The 23,057-nt window shown below is 38.5% G+C and overlaps 1 protein-coding gene across 2 annotated transcripts in view; it reads left to right on the top strand.

Moving 5' to 3' along the window:
* The first annotated feature begins 8,197 nt into the window (after positions 1 to 8,197).
* Positions 8,198 to 23,057, top strand: part of LRGUK (leucine rich repeats and guanylate kinase domain containing) — a 44,847-nt gene continuing 29,987 nt past the window's right edge. Inside the window, exons 1-10 of one of the 2 annotated variants that reach the window (XM_056482280.1) lie at positions 8,198 to 8,447; positions 10,107 to 10,202; positions 10,879 to 10,960; positions 11,962 to 12,062; positions 12,759 to 12,840; positions 15,419 to 15,543; positions 18,746 to 18,889; positions 20,752 to 20,832; positions 21,441 to 21,527; positions 21,767 to 21,873. In XM_056482280.1, coding sequence (XP_056338255.1) covers positions 8,286 to 8,447; positions 10,107 to 10,202; positions 10,879 to 10,960; positions 11,962 to 12,062; positions 12,759 to 12,840; positions 15,419 to 15,543; positions 18,746 to 18,889; positions 20,752 to 20,832; positions 21,441 to 21,527; positions 21,767 to 21,873 — 1,067 coding nt within the window. In that variant the 5' untranslated portion in view covers positions 8,198 to 8,285. The remainder of the gene's footprint in view (positions 8,448 to 10,106; positions 10,203 to 10,878; positions 10,961 to 11,961; positions 12,063 to 12,758; positions 12,841 to 15,418; positions 15,544 to 18,745; positions 18,890 to 20,751; positions 20,833 to 21,440; positions 21,528 to 21,766; positions 21,874 to 23,057) is intronic. The other variant, XM_056482281.1, reaches the window with a different exon arrangement.

A 23,057-nucleotide genomic window follows, 5' to 3' on the forward strand; every position in this document is an offset into this window, starting at 1 on the left:
CTGGTGGTTTGTCTGGGTGTTTTTTAAGAGCTGTTGTTCCTGAGGTATTTAAAAGATTCCTTTCCAGGCCCAAATTCAGTGTTCTCTAGGGTTCCATCAGGGTGGAAATGATTTTCTGAGTCATTCAGTCCAACCCTCAGCTGTCACAGACCAGCTCAAGAGGTTTCTCACCATCCATGTAAAAAGCAGAACTCATCAGTTCTTGCTGTCAGGAATCTTCTGAGGTTTTTCCCCCTCATTTTATTCCCAATCCAGTTTTTTTCTCATGTCAATAAGCAACTGCAGGAGTTGTTTCCTTTCCCTGATGGGTTTGCAGGAGGGTGGAGAATTCCATGAGGATGGTGATGGGATGTCCCTGGGATCACTGTGTGTTCACTGAGATGTGCTGAGCTGTAGGTCCTGGAATGCTGGATAATCCCTACCCAGACTTTGGAAAAGGGACAAGGAGCTGTTGGTACAAGGAAATTCCATTTCAGACCCTTTGAGGTGTGAGAGTGATGTGTGAGGAGCTCTGAATTCACACTGGGCTGCTGTGGCCAGTGTTATTAATTATTAATAATTATTAAATTTTTAATTACCTGAGGCTGATCTCAGCTTTCCAGTTCATATTTCCCACCCACCCAGCAGCTGTGCCGGTGGGGGCCAGGACAGATTGGATAAAATCAGGAAAAATCTCATCTTTGGGAGTATTTTTGAGTCTAAAACAAATTATTTAAACTGAGCTGCTCCTCACATTGTCCATCCCAGCCCCACAGGGGGTGAACAGAGCAGCAGTGACACTCAGGGACTCACCCACAGCAGGTGGAGAGGAAAGAGAAGATTTTGCAACTGAGGAAATTTGAGTTTTCAATTAACTGGTGTCTCCTCAAGAGCTCAGACTCTCAGTCCTCTCCAAACCTTCATGAGGGAAGTAAATATTCCAAGGATCACAGTCAGCCCCACCATGGACATTCCCTGCTCCAGCTTCCTCTCCACATCACAAGAACGTTGGATTTGATGATTTTAGAGGTTCTTTCCAACCTTAATTCCAGGATTCTTCCTTGCAGCAGCATCTTAGAATCCTCCTCAAAGGATCCTCACTGAATATTTTTTCCTGGGAAGGCAGTTTTGGAATGAACCACGTTTTCTTCCCACCCTGGGTGTAACACAGCATGGATGTTGTGATTTTGAAGCCCAGAAATTGAGTTATCACAGAGAGTTGCTCAGAACAGGAGGCTCAGGGAGGATCTCCTCACTCTCTACAAGTCCTTTATGTTTTAGCCAAGTGGGATTTGGTTTCTTCTCCCCTAAGCAACAGGAAACAACCTCAAGTTTTACCAGGAAACATTTAAATTGGATATAAGGGAAAAATCTCCTTGCAAAGGGGGTCACTCTGGCCTGAGTGCTGGTGTTTGTCTCACACCCCACTAGCAGGAGATTCTGTGGGATTGGGGGAGAGATTTTGGGAACAGTTTTTGGGAACAGTTTTTGTTTACAGAGCTGAGCTGTGGGTAGAGACAAGCTGTCGTGGTTGGGAGTAAATAACTCCTCAGACAATCCCCTCCTCGCCACACCCTCCTCAGCACCCTCTGGAGCCACATTTGGGGCTTCCTCTTGAAGAACAGGATGGTTCTGACCCACCAGAGGGGTTTGGAAAGTCCCCTGAGGGCACATTTGGTCACCAGGGGTTGGTACCACCACACTTTAGGGTTTGGGCTGAGTCCCACAGTCCCTCCTTGGTGCTCAGGTGTCCTCATGGTCCTGTCCAGGCTCTGGCTGTCCTGGATTGATCAGTTCCTGGGGATGGATCAGAAGCTCAAGGCTCCTGACAGCAGCAGCCCTTGGGAACCTTTTCTGCCTTCCCAGCACTGATTTTTCCTTTCCTGTTGTCTGGTTCCTGTTTCTCCATCCCAGCCTATGGGAATCACACAGGGAATTTATAACACATTTGCAGTGGGAGATGGTTTCCCAAAGGGGTAAAAACCACAAGAGGGTGTTGCAAACTGTACAAAAATCCCAGGAACCTCCTTTATCATGGATGTGAACCAATCCCAAACCTGCCCTGCAGGAGGGACCCACTCTGGTCCTCACTCTGGGATCTCTTACAAGAGCACAGAACATCTCCAGCTCTGCATCCAGTGCTGGGATCCAACAGCAGCAGCACCTGGAGCTGCTGGGGAGAGTCCAGAGGAGCTGGAGCCAGGCTGGGAGAGCTGGGGGTGCTCACCTGGAGAAGGGAATCCAGGGAGAGCTTCCAGCACACTGCAGGGGATCCAGGAGAGCTGGAGAGGGACTGGGGACAAGGGATGGAGGGACAGGACACAGGGAATTGGGAAAGGGGAGATTGGGGAAGGAATTGCTGGCTGGGCTGGAATTCCCAGAGAATCCCTGGATCCCTGCAATGTCCAAGGCCAGGCTGGACTCTGGGGCTGGGAGCAGCTGGGACAGTGAAGGTGTCCCTGCCATGGCAGGAGGTGACACTGGATGGGCTTTAAGGTCCTTTCCCACCCAAACCATTCCATGATTCTGCTCCCTTGCACCAGTCCTTCCCCACAAATCATTTTGCTGTCCTGACACGACCCTGCAGGACACAACAGCTCACAGACAAAGGCTGCAGACTGTGTTTTGTAAAGCCCCATGAAATGCCAGCAGCTCTGCCAGGAATCATCCCAGGGAAGTGCTCCTCTGGTGCTTAAAAAGACAAGGAAATACTTCTGCAGACCACAAACCCCAAATGTTTCCATGGGGGCTGTAAATGTTCATGAGGGTTTCACAATTTCCTTTTTACAGCCTCATAATCTTTACTGGGCTATAATTATCTCATGATCTTGAAGCCTGCACCAGACAGAATAGGAAAAGTGGAAGGAAAAGCAAATTGCTCTGGTTCCTTTCACAGTTTGAGTGTCAGCCACCAGCACATCCTCTCCTGAGCCCTCCTTCCCTCTTTTTATCCTCTTGATTAAGGATGATAAAAACCTGGCAGATATAAATTTATATATTGGATGTACAGACACAGGCATGGATAGGGCAGGGATGGATGGATGGATGGATGGATGGATGGATGGATGACGGATGGATGGTGGATGGATGGATGGTGGATGGATGGATGGTTGATGGACGGATGGATGGATGATGGATGGCTCCAGCCAGGGCAGGAGCCAAGCCTTTCCTACCCAGATAAAAACTGACATTTTGGACACCAAGGCACCTTCTTCCCACTGCATTCCAGAGGAAAACCAGACCTTTGCACATCATCCCTGCACCTTCAGAGGAAACTGCACCTTCTCCAGGAGCACTGCTCCAGCTGAACCACATCTGCCCCTGCAGGAGGATGCAGCCACCATTGAATGGGACTGTGCCAACACCCTGACTGACTGACGGGTGTCAGCTTGGATTCTGACTCTGGCAGGGTTTGGGATTGTTCTGTGTAATACTGCATTTCTATTTTAATGTTCCTAGTAGAGAACTGTTATGCCTATTCCCATCTCTTTGCCTGAGAGCCCCTTAATTTCAAAATGATAATAATTTGGAGGAAGGAGTTTTACATTCTCCATTTCAAGGAGAAGTTTCTGCCTTTACTGGCAGACACCTGTCCTTCAAACCAGGACACATCCTATCAAGTTCCCATTTTTGCCTTGAGCAGGGAGCGTGCTCAGAAATGAGGTATTTTACTTTATTTCCCATTCTTTCCTTTGCTGATTGGATCTAACCACCGAGCTGGGAACAAAAAAACCCGAGGTGGCTGTGGCCAGCATATAATGATTAAATTTGCTTTTGGATGACCTGTGCAAAATTCATCAGGAGTAATTTACTGGGAAGTTCATTGCATCGGTGTTCATTATTTACTCTGTTAAGCTGAGGCACAGTGGCAATCAGGGGAGAAAATTGGACTGCTCAGGCCTTGGAGTTGGGTGTTTGTAATTTCCTCTACTGAGCTGCAGCATGAAATGTGCTTGGCACAGACAGATCCCCTCTCAGGCTGCCTCAGCTCATCCCATGGCAGTGCCAGAGAAGGGCTGGGAAAAGGAGAGGGAAACACAAAGCAGCAATGCTGCCCCTGGTGCTGAGCACTTCCAAAGGCCTGTGCTGGCTTTAATTAAAATTAGGGTTATTTTCCATGCCTCTTTCCATGGATATGGAAATTCATGGATATGGTCTCAGGGAATGGAGCTGGGAAGGGGCTCAGCCTGGAGAAAAGGGGGATCAGGGGGAGCTTGTGGCTCTGCACAATCCCTGCCAGGAGGGGACAGCCCCAGGGACAGGGACAGGAGGAGAGGGAACAGCCTCGGGCTGGGCCAGGGGAGGGCAGGGTGGATTTTGGGGAAAAAAAATTCTTCCCCAAAAGGGCTGCACAGCCCTGAGACAGCTATCCAGGTAGTAGAATCCCCATCCCTGGAGGGATTTAAAATCCATGTGGATGTGGCACTTGGGGACATGGCTCAGTGCTGGGGAACAGCTGGATTTGATGACATTTGCAACCTTTTCCAACAACTCTGAGATGTCCCAAGCCACTCCTGACCCCTCATCCAAAACTTTCCAGATTCCTGCAGGCAGCTGTCCCCACATGGAGCCTTCTCCACCTCTGATGTGACACAGACTCTCCTGCCACCAACTGGGGGAAAAAATTTGGGAAGGCTCAGCAAGAAACACCAGCAGTTGACGGGGAAATGAGTAACCCCGAGCCATTGGCTGCAGGGAACTGATTTAAGGAGCTGGGATGTGCTCCCAGCAGGAATCCCTGGGAAGGAGCTGAAGGGAGGGTTTCAAATAAATTCCCACCATGAAAGCTGGTCCTGCAAAGCTGAGTTTAATGGCATTTAAGTTGCCTCCTCTTCCTACTCAGGAACATTTGGAGTTTCCTCTTCCTCCCCCCTGGGTCCTTTATAGCCTGGAGCTTCCTGAGTGAATTTGTGTGGGGCTTTTACGTATGCAGAGGGCTGCCCATAAATCTGCTTTGCACGTGGCATGGATTTGGGAGCTGATTGTTTTATAATTGAATAGTAAATCAATGTATTTAAGGCCAGTGTTTGCCATTAACGCTGCTGAGTGGGAAGAGCTCCTTCTGTCAATAGTGGGGAGGTTTTATAAGACAATAACTGCAGATTTACAGCTTCAGCTCTGGGGTTTGGGGTTATTTTTAATGGTCATTCAGTGTTTGTGTTCCAGAGCCAGGAGAATTTGGGGAACATTTCAAAAATCACAAGCTCCTGCCTGGCTTTGCAGCTCTGCTGATCCAGAATTGTTCCCCTGGGTCACAACAACCCCCAAAGATGCCTGATGGCTGAAGAGGATCCTGGAACAGAGGCTGGGCAGAGTTAAAGGAATAAAGTATTTATTTATTTATTTATTTATTTATTTATTTATTTTTATTGATACAGAGTTAAAGGAATAAAGTATTTATTGATTTGTTTGTTTATTTATTTATTTATTTATTGATACAGAGTTAAAGGAATAAAGTATTTATGTATGTATTTATTTATTTATTTATTTATTTATTATTTATTGATACAGAGTTAAAGTAATAAAATATTTATTTATTTATTTATTCATTTATTGATTGATTGATTTTTTTTTATTTATTGATACAGAGTTAAAGGAATAAAGTATTTCTTTGTTTATTTCTTTGTTTATTTATTTGTTTTTATTTATTTATTTATTTATTTAGAGGCTGGGCAGAGTTAAAGGAATAAAGTATTTATTTATTGATACAGAGTTAAAGGAATAAAGTATTTGTTCATTTATTTATTTATTTGTTTGTTTATTGATACAGAGTTAAAGGAATAAAGTATTTATTTATTTATTTATTTATTTATTTATTTATTTATTTATTTAGAGGCTGGACAGAGTTAAAGGAATAAAGTATTTTTTAATTTATTTATTGAATTTTTATTTATTTATTTTTTGATACAGAGTTAAAGGAATAAAGTATTTATTTATTTATTTATTTATTTATTTATTTAGAGGCTGGGCAGAGTTAAAGGAATAAAGTATTTATTTATTTATTTATTTATTTATTTTTATTGATACAGAGTTAAAGGAATAAAGTATTTATTTATGTATTTATTCATTTTTATTTGTTGATACAGAGTTAAAGGAATAAAGTAGGTATGTATTTATTTATTTATTTTTATTTATTGATACAGAGTTAAAGGAATAAATTATTTATTTATTTATTTATTTAGTTATGTATTTATTTATGTATTTATTTCTTTATTAAAAGGCCTTCAAATGATTCACCCTGAGCAGTACAAGAGCCTGGCCATGGCTACACCCAAGATGGACCCTGAGTCAGGAGTTTTCACATTTTTATAAGGTTTAATTTGGTGTTAATTGTCTAATTCCAGCTCCAGTCCCATCCTCCCAGACTGCTCTCTTCAATTCACTGCTATTTATAATTTTTGTATAAATGACACTTTTTGTATAAATGACACTTTTTATATGAATGCCACTTTTTATACCCAAAGCTGTAACAGTGTCCTTGGTTCTGGGGCTGGAAAAGGATTGTTTTGTGTGACTGAGCTGTGAGGAGAACCTGCTAATATTTTATATGAAATATTTGATATTTTATATGAATTTCAGAGTTATATATTAATAGAGTACAGAATGTGGAAAATATAAAAGCTAAAACTGAAGGCATCACTCCCAACTCCTCCTTCCCTCCCAGGGTTTGCTGTCCTTTCTCAGCTCCCTTTGCTGCCCATCCCTGAGGCAGCTGGAGCTCAGTGGAAAAGGAAAAAAAATCCCATTTAGTGGTTTTATCATTTATGACCAGGGAGATAATAAAAGGATGTAATTTGGGGTGGCTTTATTGCACTTATCATAATGTTTCCCTGAAGCACAGAGATAAAAGTCAGTGAATAATGTCCATAAGGAGTTTTTATATCTTCCTCTTCTTTTTTTTTTTTTCTTAGCAATAACCACCTCATTCAAAAATGGAAATTCACTGCAATAATCCCACCCCCAATATTCAATTGTTTTACCACATGGATAAATTCTTTCCCCATGTTTATTTTGCATTTGGAGATATTTTCTCCTCCTTTTCCCCTTTATTTTCTGCCTTTTTATTTTACCCTGTTCTGCAATGTAAAAAAAAAATAAATAAAAAAATAAAAAAAAGATGTTAGACCCCAAAACTCAAATATCTTTAGCATCTTTACTTGAAATTTGTATTAGGAGCAGATTGGTGTGTGTAAGATACACGTGAAATAAAAACAGGACAACACACAAAGATATCTCAAAAGTTGTATTTTTGCTTTCCCCTGCTGTGACAGTCTCATCTCTCATTATTTCCCCAAAAATATGGCAAAATTATATTAATTTTTCTTTTCCCATCAGTTCTGAAATTGTACCTTTATCTTAAGGAAAAACAGTACTTGACCACCAACCATGGAGTGTTAATGGTGTGTTGTGACAGAAAGGATAGTAACAGAGGTAAATTTATATTTATATTTATATTTATATTTATATTTATATTTATATTTATATTTATATTTATATTTATATTTATTTATATTTATATTTATATTTATATTTATATTTATATTTATATTTATATTTATATTTATATTTATATTTATATTTATATTTATATTTATGTGGGATGTGTATATATAGATATATAAAATAAATATTCCCAGGTCTTCTCCAGTACAATTGGAGGCACAAAACTCACTTAAAGTCCTTTCAGAGGATAAGAGACACTTAAATGACACAATCAGCCATTTACTGATCCCTAACAAAAAGAGATGTTTTCCCCTTCGATCTTTTCACCCTAAATTCCCTCTTTTTTTGCTATTTTTGGCATTTCCCAATGGGATGGAACAATTGCATGTTACAGGTGGGGTTTTGGGGACTGTGTTTATCGAGACAAACGCGGCAGCCTCTGCATCCTCAGCGGTGTCAATATTAATATACAAATCGGGCTTAATAAGAAATAGAATAAACTCTCTGGTGCCGCTCCACACACTGAGGCGCTAAAGGCTCGACAGAGAGTCTTCGTGCACCTCCTTATCTCCTTAAATTAATTTATTTATAAGTTTATAATTTGTGCTGCACCTCGAGGCCAATGGCTGCCTCAGGGAGGCGAACTACAACTCCCAAGATGCTCCGCGGCGCGGCGGACTGAGGGGGCGCGCCGCGCTGAGAACTACAACTCCCATGATGCATCGTTGCACGCTCTGCTTTCCTATTGGCCGGCGGAGCGGTGGGCGCGATCGTCTCCATGGCGACGCGTAAACAAATGGCGGCGGCCAGGCCTGAGCGGGGACGGGGCTGACAGCGGAGTTTTCTCCATCTCCTCCCTCTTGATGGCGGGCAGCGAGGAGAGAAGGAGATCAGGCAGCCTCGGGGAGCCGCTTCCCCCTTCTCACGAGCTGCCCCTCGCACTGGGGCTCCCCGAGGAGCTCGGCCCGCCTCACCGCGAGCATGAGGAGGAGCACGGCGAAGAGGCAGAGTCGGAGCGCTCCGAGGTTCAGCCCAGGGCTCGCCAGCTGATCGGGGAGGGGGTGTGCTTGTGAGGGAACTGCCCTTTCCCCCTCATCGCTCAGTGTGGGTGTGGGGGGAGAAGGGGGAGTGATTTGGGACATCAGGTAACTTGTTGTGTGTCCCCTCTGTGTCCCCTCACCTCTCGTTTCTGCCGTGGGTCATCCCCGGGGTGTCCGGGCTACTTCTGCATTGTCCCTCTCTCTCACAAAATCAATTAGATTAGAAAAAAACTTCAAATTCTCAATTCCAACCATTCACCCAGCGCTGCCAAGTCTCCTAATATAAGATTAAGGATAAGCTGTGTTATAAATGAGAAACAAAGTCTCGATATTTAGAAATATTTAGATTGATTTATTTTATATAGACAGCGCTGGGGAGAACGTGAGTGGTCACCGCCCACTCCACGCTTCCAGCTTGGGTTGCAGCTCCCTTTTTATAGGATGGTTTTCCTTTAATAATCAATAATTGTTATTGTTTTGGTGTAGTAATTCTGCAAGGTAAACAAAGAAACTTCCAAACTTCAGTGGGACAGCTCTTGGGACAATTGGTCATGGAACCATCTGGTTTTGGAAGATAAAAACAGAAGTGGGAAGTCTGATCTTTAGCAGAGAGTTTGTGATTGATCACACAAAGGCAGGAAATCTGATTCTGCAAAAAAAACCTTTCAGACTGTGGAAAACCCCTTTTTTTTTTTTTTTTCTTTTACAAACTTGTATACAATATTCAATATATAAAACTCATAATAGTGGGATTTAAACAGAATGGGTTTAATCATATATTTCCCTTTATCTAGGTCCATGTTCTTTTCTTATTTTAATATTCTGGTTTATACAAACTCCAAAACTTCTATGATTAACACGAATCGATTATGAATTATCACAGCTGACACATGTATGGCCAAATTAACCCCATTCCCTGTTTAAATTTCCAGCCCTGACCTTCAATCAGCCCTGTGTGAAGTTTCTTTCCTTGCCCTGCTGGGCTTTACATCCCACCAAAATATCACCTCCTATTTTGCAATGTGGAAATTATTCTGTGCTCTCCCTTATACCATAAAGGTGCTCTAATGCAATTATTCTATTATTTAATTCAGTCCCTAGATTAGCAATTGAGTGGCTCCTCAGAGCTCACAGGAATTTCACAAACCATTGGCTGATTTTTCTCATTAGTTCATTAGTGCCATCTGTCAAACAGCTTCTGTGGCAAAGATTTTTATTTTTTTTTTCCTCTGAGCTGAGCTGAACAAATGGAAAGGATTTCCAGTAATGTGCATTTTGGGGTGCAGCACCCTGCTGAGGTGTCACCATCCATAATCAGTGGGCTCAACAGCTTGGGGAATGGGTCCTGTGCTTCAGGCAGGAGGGAAAAAAAATTCAAAATCCCAGCAAAAACCTGATGAACCTTCTCAAATGGATGCAGCTGGCACAGTTCTGTTCAGCTGCTTTGAGGGCAGGGCTCATCATTTTTCCTAAAAATCACTTTTCTTAGTGGGGTGGTGAAGTTGGAAACAGCATTTGAGGATTTTATCAACCTTATTCCCACTTGAAAAGCTCTAAATTCTCCCAAATTTGGAATTTCCTTTCATAAATCTCCCCTTAACCAATTTTTTTCCCTTTTCCTGGTGTTTTTTGGATCATTTGAAGGGGGTGTTGGATGAAGACACTGCTGCTGAAGGACTCCACACCTTGGGCTGCTCAGCCCCTGGGACTGAATATGTTTATCTTCATCTCTCACTTCCAGTAAGTACAAGCAAAAAAAAAAAAAAAAAAATTAAAAAAAAATCAGTTTAAGGGGCTTTTCTGCACAATTATTTCCTTTTTTTCAACAGCAAATAGCTGGTCTTTTATAAAATAAATTAAAAAATGAGGCAGATTTTTGTCTCTGCCTGTTTCATGTACAGGGTTTTTGATAAGACTCAGACTCTCAGAGTGGAAAGTGTTTTTTATTTTATTTTTTTTTTCATGTAGTAGCATCATCAGTGAGATTTTTGATTTATTTTTTTCCTTATCCAGTCCTCAGTTGTGAAAAATGTATCTTCCTGCTTCAGTCAGCTGGAGGAAAAAAAAATAGAGGAATGTGTAAAACATCTGGAAATGCTGCATTTCAGGAAGTTAAAGTGGTTGTGACTTTTCAAAGCTCTCTGCTCTCCCTCCCTTTTCCCTGGTGTTTTTCCTGACTGCAGCTCTCTTTTTGTTGTTTTAAAGTTGGTTTTTTTTGGCATTTTCTCTGTTCCTGGCTGCTCCAGCATCACTTTGTGTAGATGTCACCTTGTTCTGCTGCAGCTGGAAGGACCTTGGGGCATCTCTCCAATGTTCAAGCTGGGTTTATACAACCAGTTATTAAAATTATGGTTTAAATTATGGTTTAAATTATGATTAAAATTATGATTAAAATCCCTTCCTTCCCTTTTTCCAGGGTCGTGGGTTGAGTGACATCAGCATTCTCTCTGGATACACCCACCTGCAGAAAATGGAGCTTTCCTCCAATAAAATTAATGGTATGGAGAAAATCAACTACAAATTCTTGGGTTGTGAAAGCAGCTCAGATGAGAAATGCACTGAGCCATGGGGTTTTAGTGGGACAAAGCCTGGCTGACATTTTAATGGTGCCAAATATTCCACAGAACCAGCTTGATCTCCAAAACACCCAAAAAATATCCACAGCCCATTAAGTCCAGCATATGTTTATCAGTGGGAACATGGTGTTAAAACTCTCAGTTTATTACCCAGAAATAAAATTCCAGCAGATATGTCAAGGTGAAGGTGCAGGTGGCAGAATATTCAAGTTATGCTTGGTTTGGTTTATTTTAACCTCAGGTTTTGCCTTGTCAAGGTTTTCCATGGGTGACAAAAGGTAAAAAAATTACATTTTTTTTTACATTTAGAAAGGTGCCAAATGGAGATTGGGATAAAGACTCCATCAGCTGCTCCTTCTCTGTGTCTCTTTTTTTTTTTTTTTTAATTTAACATCAAGTGGAATAAGCTGTGGTGGGATAACCACATTATTTCTCTCAAGTTCTTTTCACTTGAGGAGCTGGAGCCCAAGAATAGCAGCATTTTTGCTCATTTTAATAAGAGATTTTTTAATTTTTTTATATTTTCTGTGGAGTCCAGATATGAACAGAGCAGGGACTTTTCCATAGCAACCACTTATTTACTCCTCAGTCATGGCCTAAATGCTTTTCTCCACTAATTGATAGCTCAGGACAGAGTGAATCTGTCATTCTAGAGGTGGATAGAATAAAAAAAAAAATTAAAAAATAAATTCTTGCTTAAAGGCAAGATAGTTGACATAATAAAAATTAAATGTTGAACTTGGATATTTATTCTTTGTGGTTCATAAACCAATTTTTTTCTTCTTGGAGAAGGTTAATCTATCTGATTTCTGCATTTTAGGCATCACTCTCTGAATGTGCAGCTCCAAATTGACTCTTGATTGCTGCAGGATGCAATTATCACATTTTGCTGTGCAGGATCTGACATTTTCTTCCATTTCTAGATCTTTCCTGTATCAGTCACATGCCTTATCTACTAGAGCTGAATGCTTCCAAAAACCAGCTGACCACATGCTTCAATTTTAAAGCCCCTAAAAACCTCAGGGTGAGTCTGCAAAAAAAAAAAAAAAAATTAAAGGCTTAAATTCAAAACTGTTTTCTGAATCTAAGTCAGATGTATTTGATAAAAAAATCAATTTTTATTCCTTCTTTATTCTTCTTTCTTAGCTCAGTTCACATTTTCCTTTTCCAGATATTTGGGTCTGCCATTTATATTTATATTTATATTTATATTTATATTTATATTTATATTTATATTTATATTTATATTTATATTTATATTTATATTTTACTTTTACTTGTATTTATATTTATACTTATATTTATACTTATATTTATACTTATATTTATACTTATACTTTACTTATATTTATACTTATACTATACTTATATTTATACTTATACTTTACTTATATTTATACTTATACTATATTTATACTTATATTTATACTTATACTTATATTTATACTTATACTGTATTTATACTTATATTTATACTTATACTGTATTTATACTTATATTTATACTTATACTGTATTTATACTTATACTATATTCATACTTTATACTATATTCATACTTATACTAATATTTATTTTTTAAAATTTTTTGTTTATTTGTATTTTATGTCTTTTATTTTCTTCCCCACTGAACCCCTGCATGTGGTGGGAAGGTGGAACACACAGCAAACTTCAGTCAGTGCTGAAGAAATAACCCAAATTCCTCTCTTTTTTTCCCTTTAGGAAGCAGATTTTTCATACAATCAAATCCCCAAAATGCAAGATTTGTCAGCATACCACTCACTTACCAAACTCCTGCTGGATTGTATCCTTTGGGGAATCTTGAATGGAAAAAAATTTGATTTTTTTTTTTGCTGTTTCTTCAAATAAATACCTGTTTTCTTTTTGTTTTCCCCACCATGTCCTCAGAATTGAGATGAAATTGTAATTTTGGTGCTGAGATTGAGCTGAATTTACTTAAGAATTGATGGTGTTCAAAGTGGGCACATTTGGGGGATTTTCCTACTAGAGGAACACAAAAATTTCTTTTAGTATCATGGAAAAAAGTGAAAAGGGGAGATGTCCCTTACAGAGGTAATAAATAATAAAAATAAAAAAAAATTTAAAATTCCAAATGTTAACAGGGAATCAGCTTGGAACACTTAAATAAAAAAGGAATTTATTGATTTATCATAGACCCAACTAATTATGCAGGACGAGGCTGTTTATTGAAAATGAAAAGAATTTTTAAGAGAGAAAAATTCCTGGAGTTTTTGAGGGAAGACATGGAGCAAAGGTTGTTCTGCTCCCCATTTCCACACTCATTTGTGGAATTAGAAACATTTTCCTGGCAGAAACCTGAAAAACAGGAACCTAAAAATTGAATTTTCAGTGCTGTTTTTCCAAGACTTCCCCAAAAATCCCTTCCTGTCCTTTCTGGAGTTTTTCTGGAGCTTCTTGTTCCCTTCAAAATATTTCCTGAGAGCTCCTGAATTTTCTTTTTTTTTTTTTTTTCCCAGGAATTGCATCCTGATTTTCTGCTCCCTGAAAAGGTGGAGACAGGAGGTTGTGGAGATTTTTCTGTCTCTCACCCATTTCTGAAATTAATCCTGTTGCAGATAAAGCAGGGCACCCATTTTATTTTATTATTTATTTTTCTAATTTTGCAATCCTAATTTTCCATCATGGAGCAAAAACCCTTCCAGCAAAATGAAAAAGGGAGTTAAAAAAAAAAAAATTTTTTTTTTTTTTTTTAATTTTTCTTGTGGATCTGATCTGTAGGTTTTGATTTGGTTTTGTGCTGTCTTGGATTTCTCCATTTCTCAAGGAAGGTGTTGGTGAAATGGGGATAAAAATGTTTTCATATGCACAAGAGAATCCCCTAAAAGAGAAGAAAATGAGGGGCAGGATTGGAAATGCAGAATTCAGACACAAATCTGTTTCAAACACTCCTCAGAACAGACAGAACAATCAAATTTTTAATCACAGATTAAAAAATCCTTTCTGAAATACCCTGCAGAAGCAGAAAAGGTTTGACATTCATTTCTCATTGACAGGAACTAAATTTTCTTTACCATTTTTAAATTAATTATGATGCAGATGGTCAGGTCATTATCACTTTTTTTTTTTTTTTTTTTTTTTTTTTTTTTTTTGTGCACACCTGACATCTTTCTAAAGGATTTGTCAGGGAGGAATTGCTCAAACCAGAAAAAGACACAACTTGGCCAAAAAAAAAAATATATATATATATAATATTGTGAATATTAAATACTTATAGTATATATATATATATATATATATGTATATATATATAAAATATTATATATAGTATATATATGTATATATATATAAAATATTATATATATTATATATAGTATATATAGTATATATATGTATGTATATATAAAATGTTATATATATTATAAATAATATATATGTATGTATATATAAATATATATAATATATAGTATATATATGTATGTATATATATAATATTATATAAATTAAATTTATATAGTATATATTTATACAGTATAAATATATATGTATAAATAGATGCAATAAAGCTCACAAAGTTTTATAGTGAGTCATTAAAAGTTTAAAATTGAATTTATTATTATTCAGTGCTGAGCAATTTGCTGCCTTACCCTGATGCTGAATTTTTGATTGTTTAAACTATTTTTGCCCAATTTCAGTCACCCAAGAGTCACATCCCTGGGGCAGAGTTTTAGCTGGTTTGGGGCAGGTCCAGAGTTCCTCTCACTTCATCATGAAAGGAGAAATTGGAGCTGGATTTGTTGTCAAAGGTTCTTTGTTTAAGGAATTTGAGGAGTTCTGTTCATGCTGAAGCTTGCTGAGAGGAATTCTAATTACTTGTACTGCTGGTTTTTAACTGCAATGTTAATTCTAAATACAATTTCTCCTCTCAGGACAGATGGCCAGGACACAACAGGTAGAATTTAAATATATCATGAAATAACCCCATAAAATTAGGACTTAAATAATTTCTGTAGGATGCTCCAGCATTGAGATTTAAATGAATCTTTCCCTTCCCAGCTCCCCACACCATAAAATCAGACTCAAATTTGTTAATTTTTGCTCAGGTTTTGTGTTCAGCCCTTTATAATAATAATAATAATAATAATAATAATTATTATTATTATTATTATTATTATTATTATTATTATTATTATTATTATTATTATTATTATTATTATTACTATTATTATTATTATTACTATTACTATTATTACTATTATTATTATTGCTATTATTATTATTGCTATTATTATTATTATTGCTATTATTATTATTATTACTATTATTACTATTATTACTATTATTACTATTATTACTATTATTACTATTATTATTTTTATTTTTTTCCTGAAATGTGTGCACAGTTAATGAGATTGAGGAGATCAGAGGGCTGGAGAAGTGTCACAGCCTGACCCAGCTGGGATTGTCACACAACAAACTCACTGCCATCAGGGGCCTGCAGAATTTACCCATCAAAATCCTCAACCTGGTAAGAAAGAAATAATTCTGATGCTTTTCCTGATTTCTTGGCAATACCTGAATAAAAATGAAAATAAAAATCACATAATAAATTTCCAGAGATAGCTGCAATACTGTACATTTTTTTAAATTATTAATTATACAAATATTGCACAGAAACACAACCCAAACCTGGTTTTAATGCTCTCAAAACAACAGGCTGCTCTTAAACAGCTTTTACTTTATAATAAGAAATGAAAAATATTTAATGGGACTTTAAAAATAAGTCCCAAAAAACTTGTACAGAGCTCTTATTGGCTACAATAGATTTAAGCACCCACATAAATATTTGAAGTGGAATTTCTTTTTCTATTTCTTTTCAGGAATAGAAATATTCTTTTTTTCAATTCTTTTTAAAAATTTAAAGGTTTTTTCTTCTGAATGGATATAGAAAATACAACTCAGATTGGCCCTTGGCTGCTGCAATATTAAGGGAAGGTGTTCACAGTTAGCATGTTTTGAATAATATATTCAAATAGTGGTAATAAAATTATATTTCAGATCTAGGATAGCTCTCAGTGATTCCCTCAGTGGCAATAAATTGGAATTTAGTCTCATTTCTAGTGGGGAAGATTAACTCACATTGGCCAAATCCCATGGAAATGTTTTGAAAGGAGCTCTAGGAGTGTGAGGATTTTTTATTTTTTTTTTTCTAAATACTTTGAAACTTTATTCCCTAAATGTGAGCCACAGCTCCACCACTGTGTGCTCTGATTTCCTGATTTGTTTGAAAATCTATCAGGAATTCCCTTCTCCAATGTTGGGGGATTATTAAAAGTTAAATCTCATTAAATATCAACATGTTCCTCATTTGGGGTTCTTAGGTGCTGATATCACTGTTGATAACACTGCTTGTCTTTTTTTAATTAGCCTCGTGGAAATTATGGAAATAGATTTTAGCAGAGCATCTTCTTTAGCTAATTAGAATAAAATACAGTCCTTTTTTATTATGATTATTATTTTTTTATCCCCTCTCTTCCCAGTGATTCAGCTTTCTCTCCTGTTTTCCCTTGAGCATTTTAAGTTGAAAAGAGTAGAAAGTTCTGAAGTTTGGGAGAAAGACTTCAAAACCTGTACCAAAAATCCTTTTATTTCACTCATGTTCACAAAGAAAAAAAAATTAAATTAGAAGCACAGCTCTAATGAACTGGACTCTTAGGAATTTTCTGCTTTTTAAAGGATCTATCCCCAAATCCCTTTTGTGCCCAGAATTTTGCAAGCTGGATTTAACCAGAGGTCTAACAAAGCTCAGGAGCAGAGAGGGAGCTCCATGCTATTAATAACCTAATTAAACATTTAAAAGTCAGGAAAAAATGTCAAGGACAGACAACTGGATTAACATTAGAGTCAGCTGGCTTATTTATTTCAACAGTTCCTAAATATTTATTAATAGTAGGTGAAGCTTCCAAGCTTTTAGCACAAGGTGAGGCTTGATGGCAAAATAAAATTTGGTTGAATAATAAAAATGAAATGAAATAAAATAAAATAAAAATTAAAAGGGATATGGAGGAAGAATCCTGTGGAGAGGCCACCTGGGAATGTGTGGGACAGGGATGAGCAGGGAATTGTTGTCCATGCTTGGCAGAAATGAGTCCCTGATTTGTGAGGTCCTGAGAAATGAAATCTGGAGGCCAGTGAGAAATCAGGCTGGAAAAAACTCTGAGATTTGGTTATGGATTCTCCAAATTTTGGGGCATTTCGTGTGGGAAAGTCTGGAAGAATTTACAGGAAAACAGAGGATTTTAAAATGATATTTTTTTAACATTTCTGTGCTGTCACTGGCAGTGAAAGGAGCCATCACTTCATGTGCATGAGTATGGATTTATGTGTTCCAGAGGGATTTTTGTATCATATCAGGGAATCAAAAGGTCACATCCAGTGTCACCCCTGCCATGGCAGGGACACCTCCCACATCCCAGGCTGCTCCAATCCTTCCTGGGACATTGCAGGGATCCAGGGATTCTCTGGCAATTCCAGCCCAGCCAGGAATTCCTAATTCCCCAATCTCCCCTTTCCCAATTCCCTGTGTCCTGTCCCTCCATCCCTTGTCCCCAGTCCCTCTCCAGCTCTCCTGCAGCCCCTCCAGGCCCTGCAATGTGCTGGAAGCTCTCCCTGGATCCTTCCCTTCTCCAGCTGCCAATTCCCAGCTCTCCACAACCTCACATTGGATCCATCTCCTCTCCAAGGAATTGATGGATCCAGGGCCTTCCCTTGCAATCTCAGGGAACCATCAAGGCTCTCCCTTCCCTTTTCCTCTCTTTTCCATGCCCACTGTCCATCAAAATCCCTCTGGATGGATTCTGAGTGTCCTGAATCCCAGAATCCTGGGCTGCCCTGGCTGGGAAGGGAGCTCAGAGCTCATTGCAGGGACACCTCCCACATCCCAGGCTGCTCCAATCCTTCCTGGGACATTGCAGGGACCCAGGGATTCTCTGGCAATTCCAGCCCAGCCAGCAATTCCTAATTCCCAAATCTCCCCTTTCCCAATTCCCTGTGTCCTGTCCCTCCATCCCTTGTCCCCAGTCCCTCTCCTGAAGCCCCTTTACTCCCTGGAATGTTCTGGAAGCTCTTCCCTTCTCCAAGTGAACATTCCCAACCCTCAGCCTGTCTCCTCTCTTAATTTTTTTTTCATTATTTATTCTGTAATCACCAGTGTAAATAGAGCCATGATTACAGAGGGAAATTCAATGTATTTATGTATATATATTCCATAATTTTCCATGCATCTCTGTGTTCTAAATTTTGAGCTGGATGGTGACAAGAGTGTTCTTGGGCCAATATCAGCTTTTGAAAAATGTCAGAGCTCTTTTTATTGCTGTTGTCTCTTCAAGGTGAGTTGGAGATAAGCTAATCAGGAGACAGTTGATTCTTTTTTTTCCATATCAGTCTGTGCATGAGGCTGATGCAGAAAGGCCTATTTATGACAGGATTCTCCAGGAGAAATCCAACAAATAACTCTTTTTTTCCCCTCAAAAATGTTGTTTTTCCTAGAGGTTTTCCAGCAGGTGTGGCTACACATGAGGCTAATGCATAAAGGCCTATTTTGGACAGGATTTTCCATGACAAAGAATCCTCAAATCCAACAAATAACTTTTTTTTCCTTCCAGAATGTTGTTTTTCATAGAGGTTTATTTGCAGTTTCTTTGCTTTCATTTTTTTTCCTTTTTTCTTAGAGCTTTAATCAGATTGAGAAGGTGAATGGGCTGAAGAACTTGAAAAAACTGCAGAGGGTAGATCTGTCCAACAATAAAATAAACAGTCTGCAAGGCTTGGAGGAACATGATCTACTGGAGTTCATCAACCTGGAGGAAAACCAGGTACCAGACTGAGCTCAGCTCCTTCTAACAACACAGAATATTTTAATTTTTTAACACTCAATTCCTCAAAGGGCACAGAAAAACGGAACTCACATTGCTGGTCACACCAACCCAACTCACCCACACTGATTCCTGGTGTCCTCCCAACCTTTATTTAATAACTCAGGTGGGTTTTTCTTCACTCAGGTCTCACTTTGGTGCTCCCACCCATGGAGATTTTGCAGTTCTCCCCTTTGCATCACACAGGGATGAGTTTGCAACTTCTCCAGCTCAGTTATTCCAGGGGATCTTTATTTACACCACAGCTCTGCTGCTGCCAGGCCTCAGGGGGGGTTGTTAACATCTCTCAGCCCAATTTATGACCACAGATTCCTCTGAGCTCTCAGCTGGAAACTCCCTGCAAGGCAGAACTGCAAGAACTCTGTTAAAAAGTGGATTTTGTTATTCAGCACAATTTTCTGTACTAGAAGCACAATACCACCATCCAACTCATTTGAATTTTGAATGTCAAGCAAAATATCCACGATAATTTTGATATTGATCTTCCAGCATCCTTAACTGAAAAAAAAAATCAATTCATGAATCACTTTGATATCAGAGTGAAAAAAAAAAGAAAAATAAATATATAAAGCAGCAGCAGAATATTTTCCATCATTTCCCCCCCATGCAAGAGGATTTAATTCAAGTCACTGTGGATTTTTTTTCTCAATGTTTAGGTTGACATTTAAAGGTACCTCAATTGCAGCACACAGGAAACTCTCTAATGGTGTAGTTGTTATTAACATTAATAACACCACTTCCATTGCCTTATTTATTTCCCACTGTTCTTTCCAGCACATAAAAACTCTTAATTTTACCTCATCAAGACTTTCCTCTTTGAATGATGTCATTGAAACTGTTTAATGAATCACCTTTTTTTGAACATTGCCTTCTGAAGAATAATTTAAATGGGAGTTTTAATTCTTTAACACATGGAGTTACTTCAGCTCACAGTTTTTTTTTTTTGGTTTTTAAAAAATGGGCACAGCAGGTTTAGCTGCAAATGTGTCTCTTGAAAATTCAGTGATTTTCAACTGTTGATGGTTGGAATTCTGATATTTATTTAAGAAATCCACTCAAATCACATTTCACTTGGTCAAAACTGTCCTGGGTGGGCTTTTTGTGAGTTTTGAGTAGGTTAAGGTTGAGGTTTATATTTTTAGACACTTTAAAAGGATTGAGGATGAATTAGGGAGAATCTGGAGTTTTTTAGGCTCAGCTGGGCTTTCAGGATTTAAAATGGACTATGAGAGAGATGAGAGAGGCTTTTACATGGAAAAATAGAGAAAAGGGAATGGTTTTACACTGAAAGAGGAGAGATTTTGGATTTGGGGAAGGAATTCCTGGCTAGGCTGGACCCCCTGATTTATCCCTCTGCACACATCCAAGGACAAAAATCCTGCTTCTTTTTAGTGCTGCAAGTTCTGTAGGATGAACTTGAACTTCAGTAAAAAGAAAACTCTTAGAAGGAATTTTTTTTTTTTTTAAACTACCCAGCCAGAGCAGGAATTTAACTGCAGAATTGCCTCACTTAAGCACATCAGCACATAAAAAGCCAAATGTGTCAGGGCTTGACATTTGAAAGAACTGGAGAAATGCAGGTGCTTGGAAATTGCTGTGGATTATCCTGCTGCTCCAGTTGTCTCCTTTTGTGCCTGAAGTGCTTCATTGAGTGCAGTTAACATGTAAACCCCTTTTGGGATTTATAATGATCTTTTTTTTATGCCTAGATTTGAAGAGCAGGCATTAAAATACTGATTTTTTTTTTTCCCTGCATAGTTCTCCTGGATTCTGATTTATTCTCTGTTTCTGTCCTTGCCCAGGTGGCTGAGCTGAGTGAGCTTAAATGGATTGAAGGTCTGCCTCTCCTCAGGGTTTTAAATCTTCTAAAAAACCCTCTACAGGTAAGAAAGACCCAAAAATGAGAACCTAAACCTGATGGTTTGATCCTTTTAGCCCAAATTTCTGCCTCTAGAAGTGGGCAGGGCATTTGTCCTGAGTGATCAAAGACAATTCTATCCCAACTCTTGTGATTTCTAAATTTTGTGTGAATTTTGCAGTTATTCCAAATGCCAGAAAGAAGAAGAATATTAAGTTTATTTTTTCTTGTAATTGTCAGATTTTTATTGGCTTTTATGATGTAGTGGCACACAATGAAATTAGCAAGAAAAAGTACCTGAAGTAGGCTGTTCCTGGTTTTCCATCATCTAAAAGCCTTTTCCTGCTTAAATGTCCTTCTCCTAAGCAAAATCTGATCAAATCCCTTTCCATTTTTAAATTCCCATCTTGGCTTTTTGAATATTGTGGTTACAAACTTTAGAAAAACTCAGCTCTTGCTGCAGCAGCTGAGCTTGTGAAGGTCAGTTTGGGCAGTATCTTGACACCCTTCAGGGTAAAAAACCTTTTATTTTGCAATGTGTTAAGGCAAATTTAATTTTAACTGATCAGAATTAAAAATTGGCTGGATGAAATTAAGTATTTTTTGTTAAAATGGAAATTTTTCACCCCTCAGGAAAAAGATGATTATTGGCTCACAGCGATTTTCACATTGCTCCAAGTCACAGAACTGGATCTCAAGAAGGTTTCAGTGGAAGAAAAGGTGAGCAAACATCCTTTCATTCTGGCAATTTTTCTAAATAAAGAATATAAAATCCTTTATTTTTAACTTGTAGCAAACCATCCCTTAAATCATCCTTCAATCCCCAGAAAAGATTTCTGCTCCCAAGCCCAAAGCCTGACTCCCAGGAGCACAAAACCATTTTATTCCTGCTGATCTGCCAAACATTTTGCAGCTGGAAACAATTCCATGACTTTTCCCCCTTTAAATTTTGGGAACAGGTTGCTGCAGTGAATAATCAGGACCCTCCTCCAGAAGTTGTGGCTGCTGAGGATCACAGGATTCATGTTTTGCACAACATTCAGCATCCCCAGACAGTCCTGCACAGGTGAGTTCATTCCACAGCTGCTCCTGAGGGTGGCACTCAAGGAAAGCAGAATTTTGTCACATTCAGAGGGACATTTTTACCCAAGGAGAAGCCTGGAAATGAGGAAAATCTGATTTGGTTCCAATTGATTATGAAACAAAACTCCTCATTCACCTCTAAAGTCTGAGGCAGCTCCACTGCCTTTCCTCAATCTGTTGGAGCAGGTGGGATTTGCACCACAAATGAGAGATGGAAAATTCCTGGCCTGCACCAAATGAGATGCAGAATTCCTGTTCTGCACCATAAATGAGAGATGTAAAATTTCTGTCCTGAAAAAAAATGAGAGATGCAGAATTTCTGTTCTGCACCACAAATGAGAGATGTAAAATTTCTGTCCTGAAAAAAAATGAGAGATGCAGAATTTCTGTTCTGCACCATAAATGAGAGATGTAAAATTTCTGTCCTGAAAGAAATGAGATGCAAAATTCCTGTTCTGCACCAAATGAGAGATGCAAAATTCCTCAACTGCAGCACAGATAAGAGATTCAATAGTCCTGTACCTCACTAAATGAGACATGTAAAATTCCTGTACTGCACCAAATAAGAGATGTAAAATTTCTGTCCTGAAATAAATGAGAGATGCAAAATTCCTGTCCTGAACCTCAGAGATGCAGAATTCCTGTCCTGCACAAAATGAGAGTTGCAAAATTCCTGTCCTGCACCACAAATAAGAGATGCAAAATTCCTCTCCTGCACCAAATGAGAAATGCAAAATTCCTCTTCTGCACCTTAAATGAGAGATGGAAAATTCCTGTCCTGCACAAAATGAGAAATGCAGAATTCCTGTCCTACCTCAAATGAGAGATGCAGAATTCCTGTCCTGCACCAAATGAGAGATGCAGAATTCCTATTCTGCACCATAAATGAGAGATGCAAAATTCCTCTCCTGCATAAAATGAGAGATGAAAAATTCCTGTTCTGCACCTCAAATGAGAAATGTAAAATTCCTCTCCTGCACAAAATGAGAGATGCAAAATTCCTGTCCTGCACAAAATGAGAAATGTAAAATTCCTCTCCTGCACCATAAGTGAGAGATGCAAAATTCCTGCCCTGCACCATAAATTACAGTTACAAAATTCCTGTCCTGCACCATAAATTAGAGTTGCAAAATTCCTGTCCTGCACCAAATAAGAGATGTAAAATTT

The sequence above is a fragment of the Oenanthe melanoleuca genome, chromosome 1A (genome assembly GCF_029582105.1).
Source record: "Oenanthe melanoleuca isolate GR-GAL-2019-014 chromosome 1A, OMel1.0, whole genome shotgun sequence".
NCBI classification, from domain to species: domain Eukaryota; kingdom Metazoa; phylum Chordata; class Aves; order Passeriformes; family Muscicapidae; genus Oenanthe; species Oenanthe melanoleuca.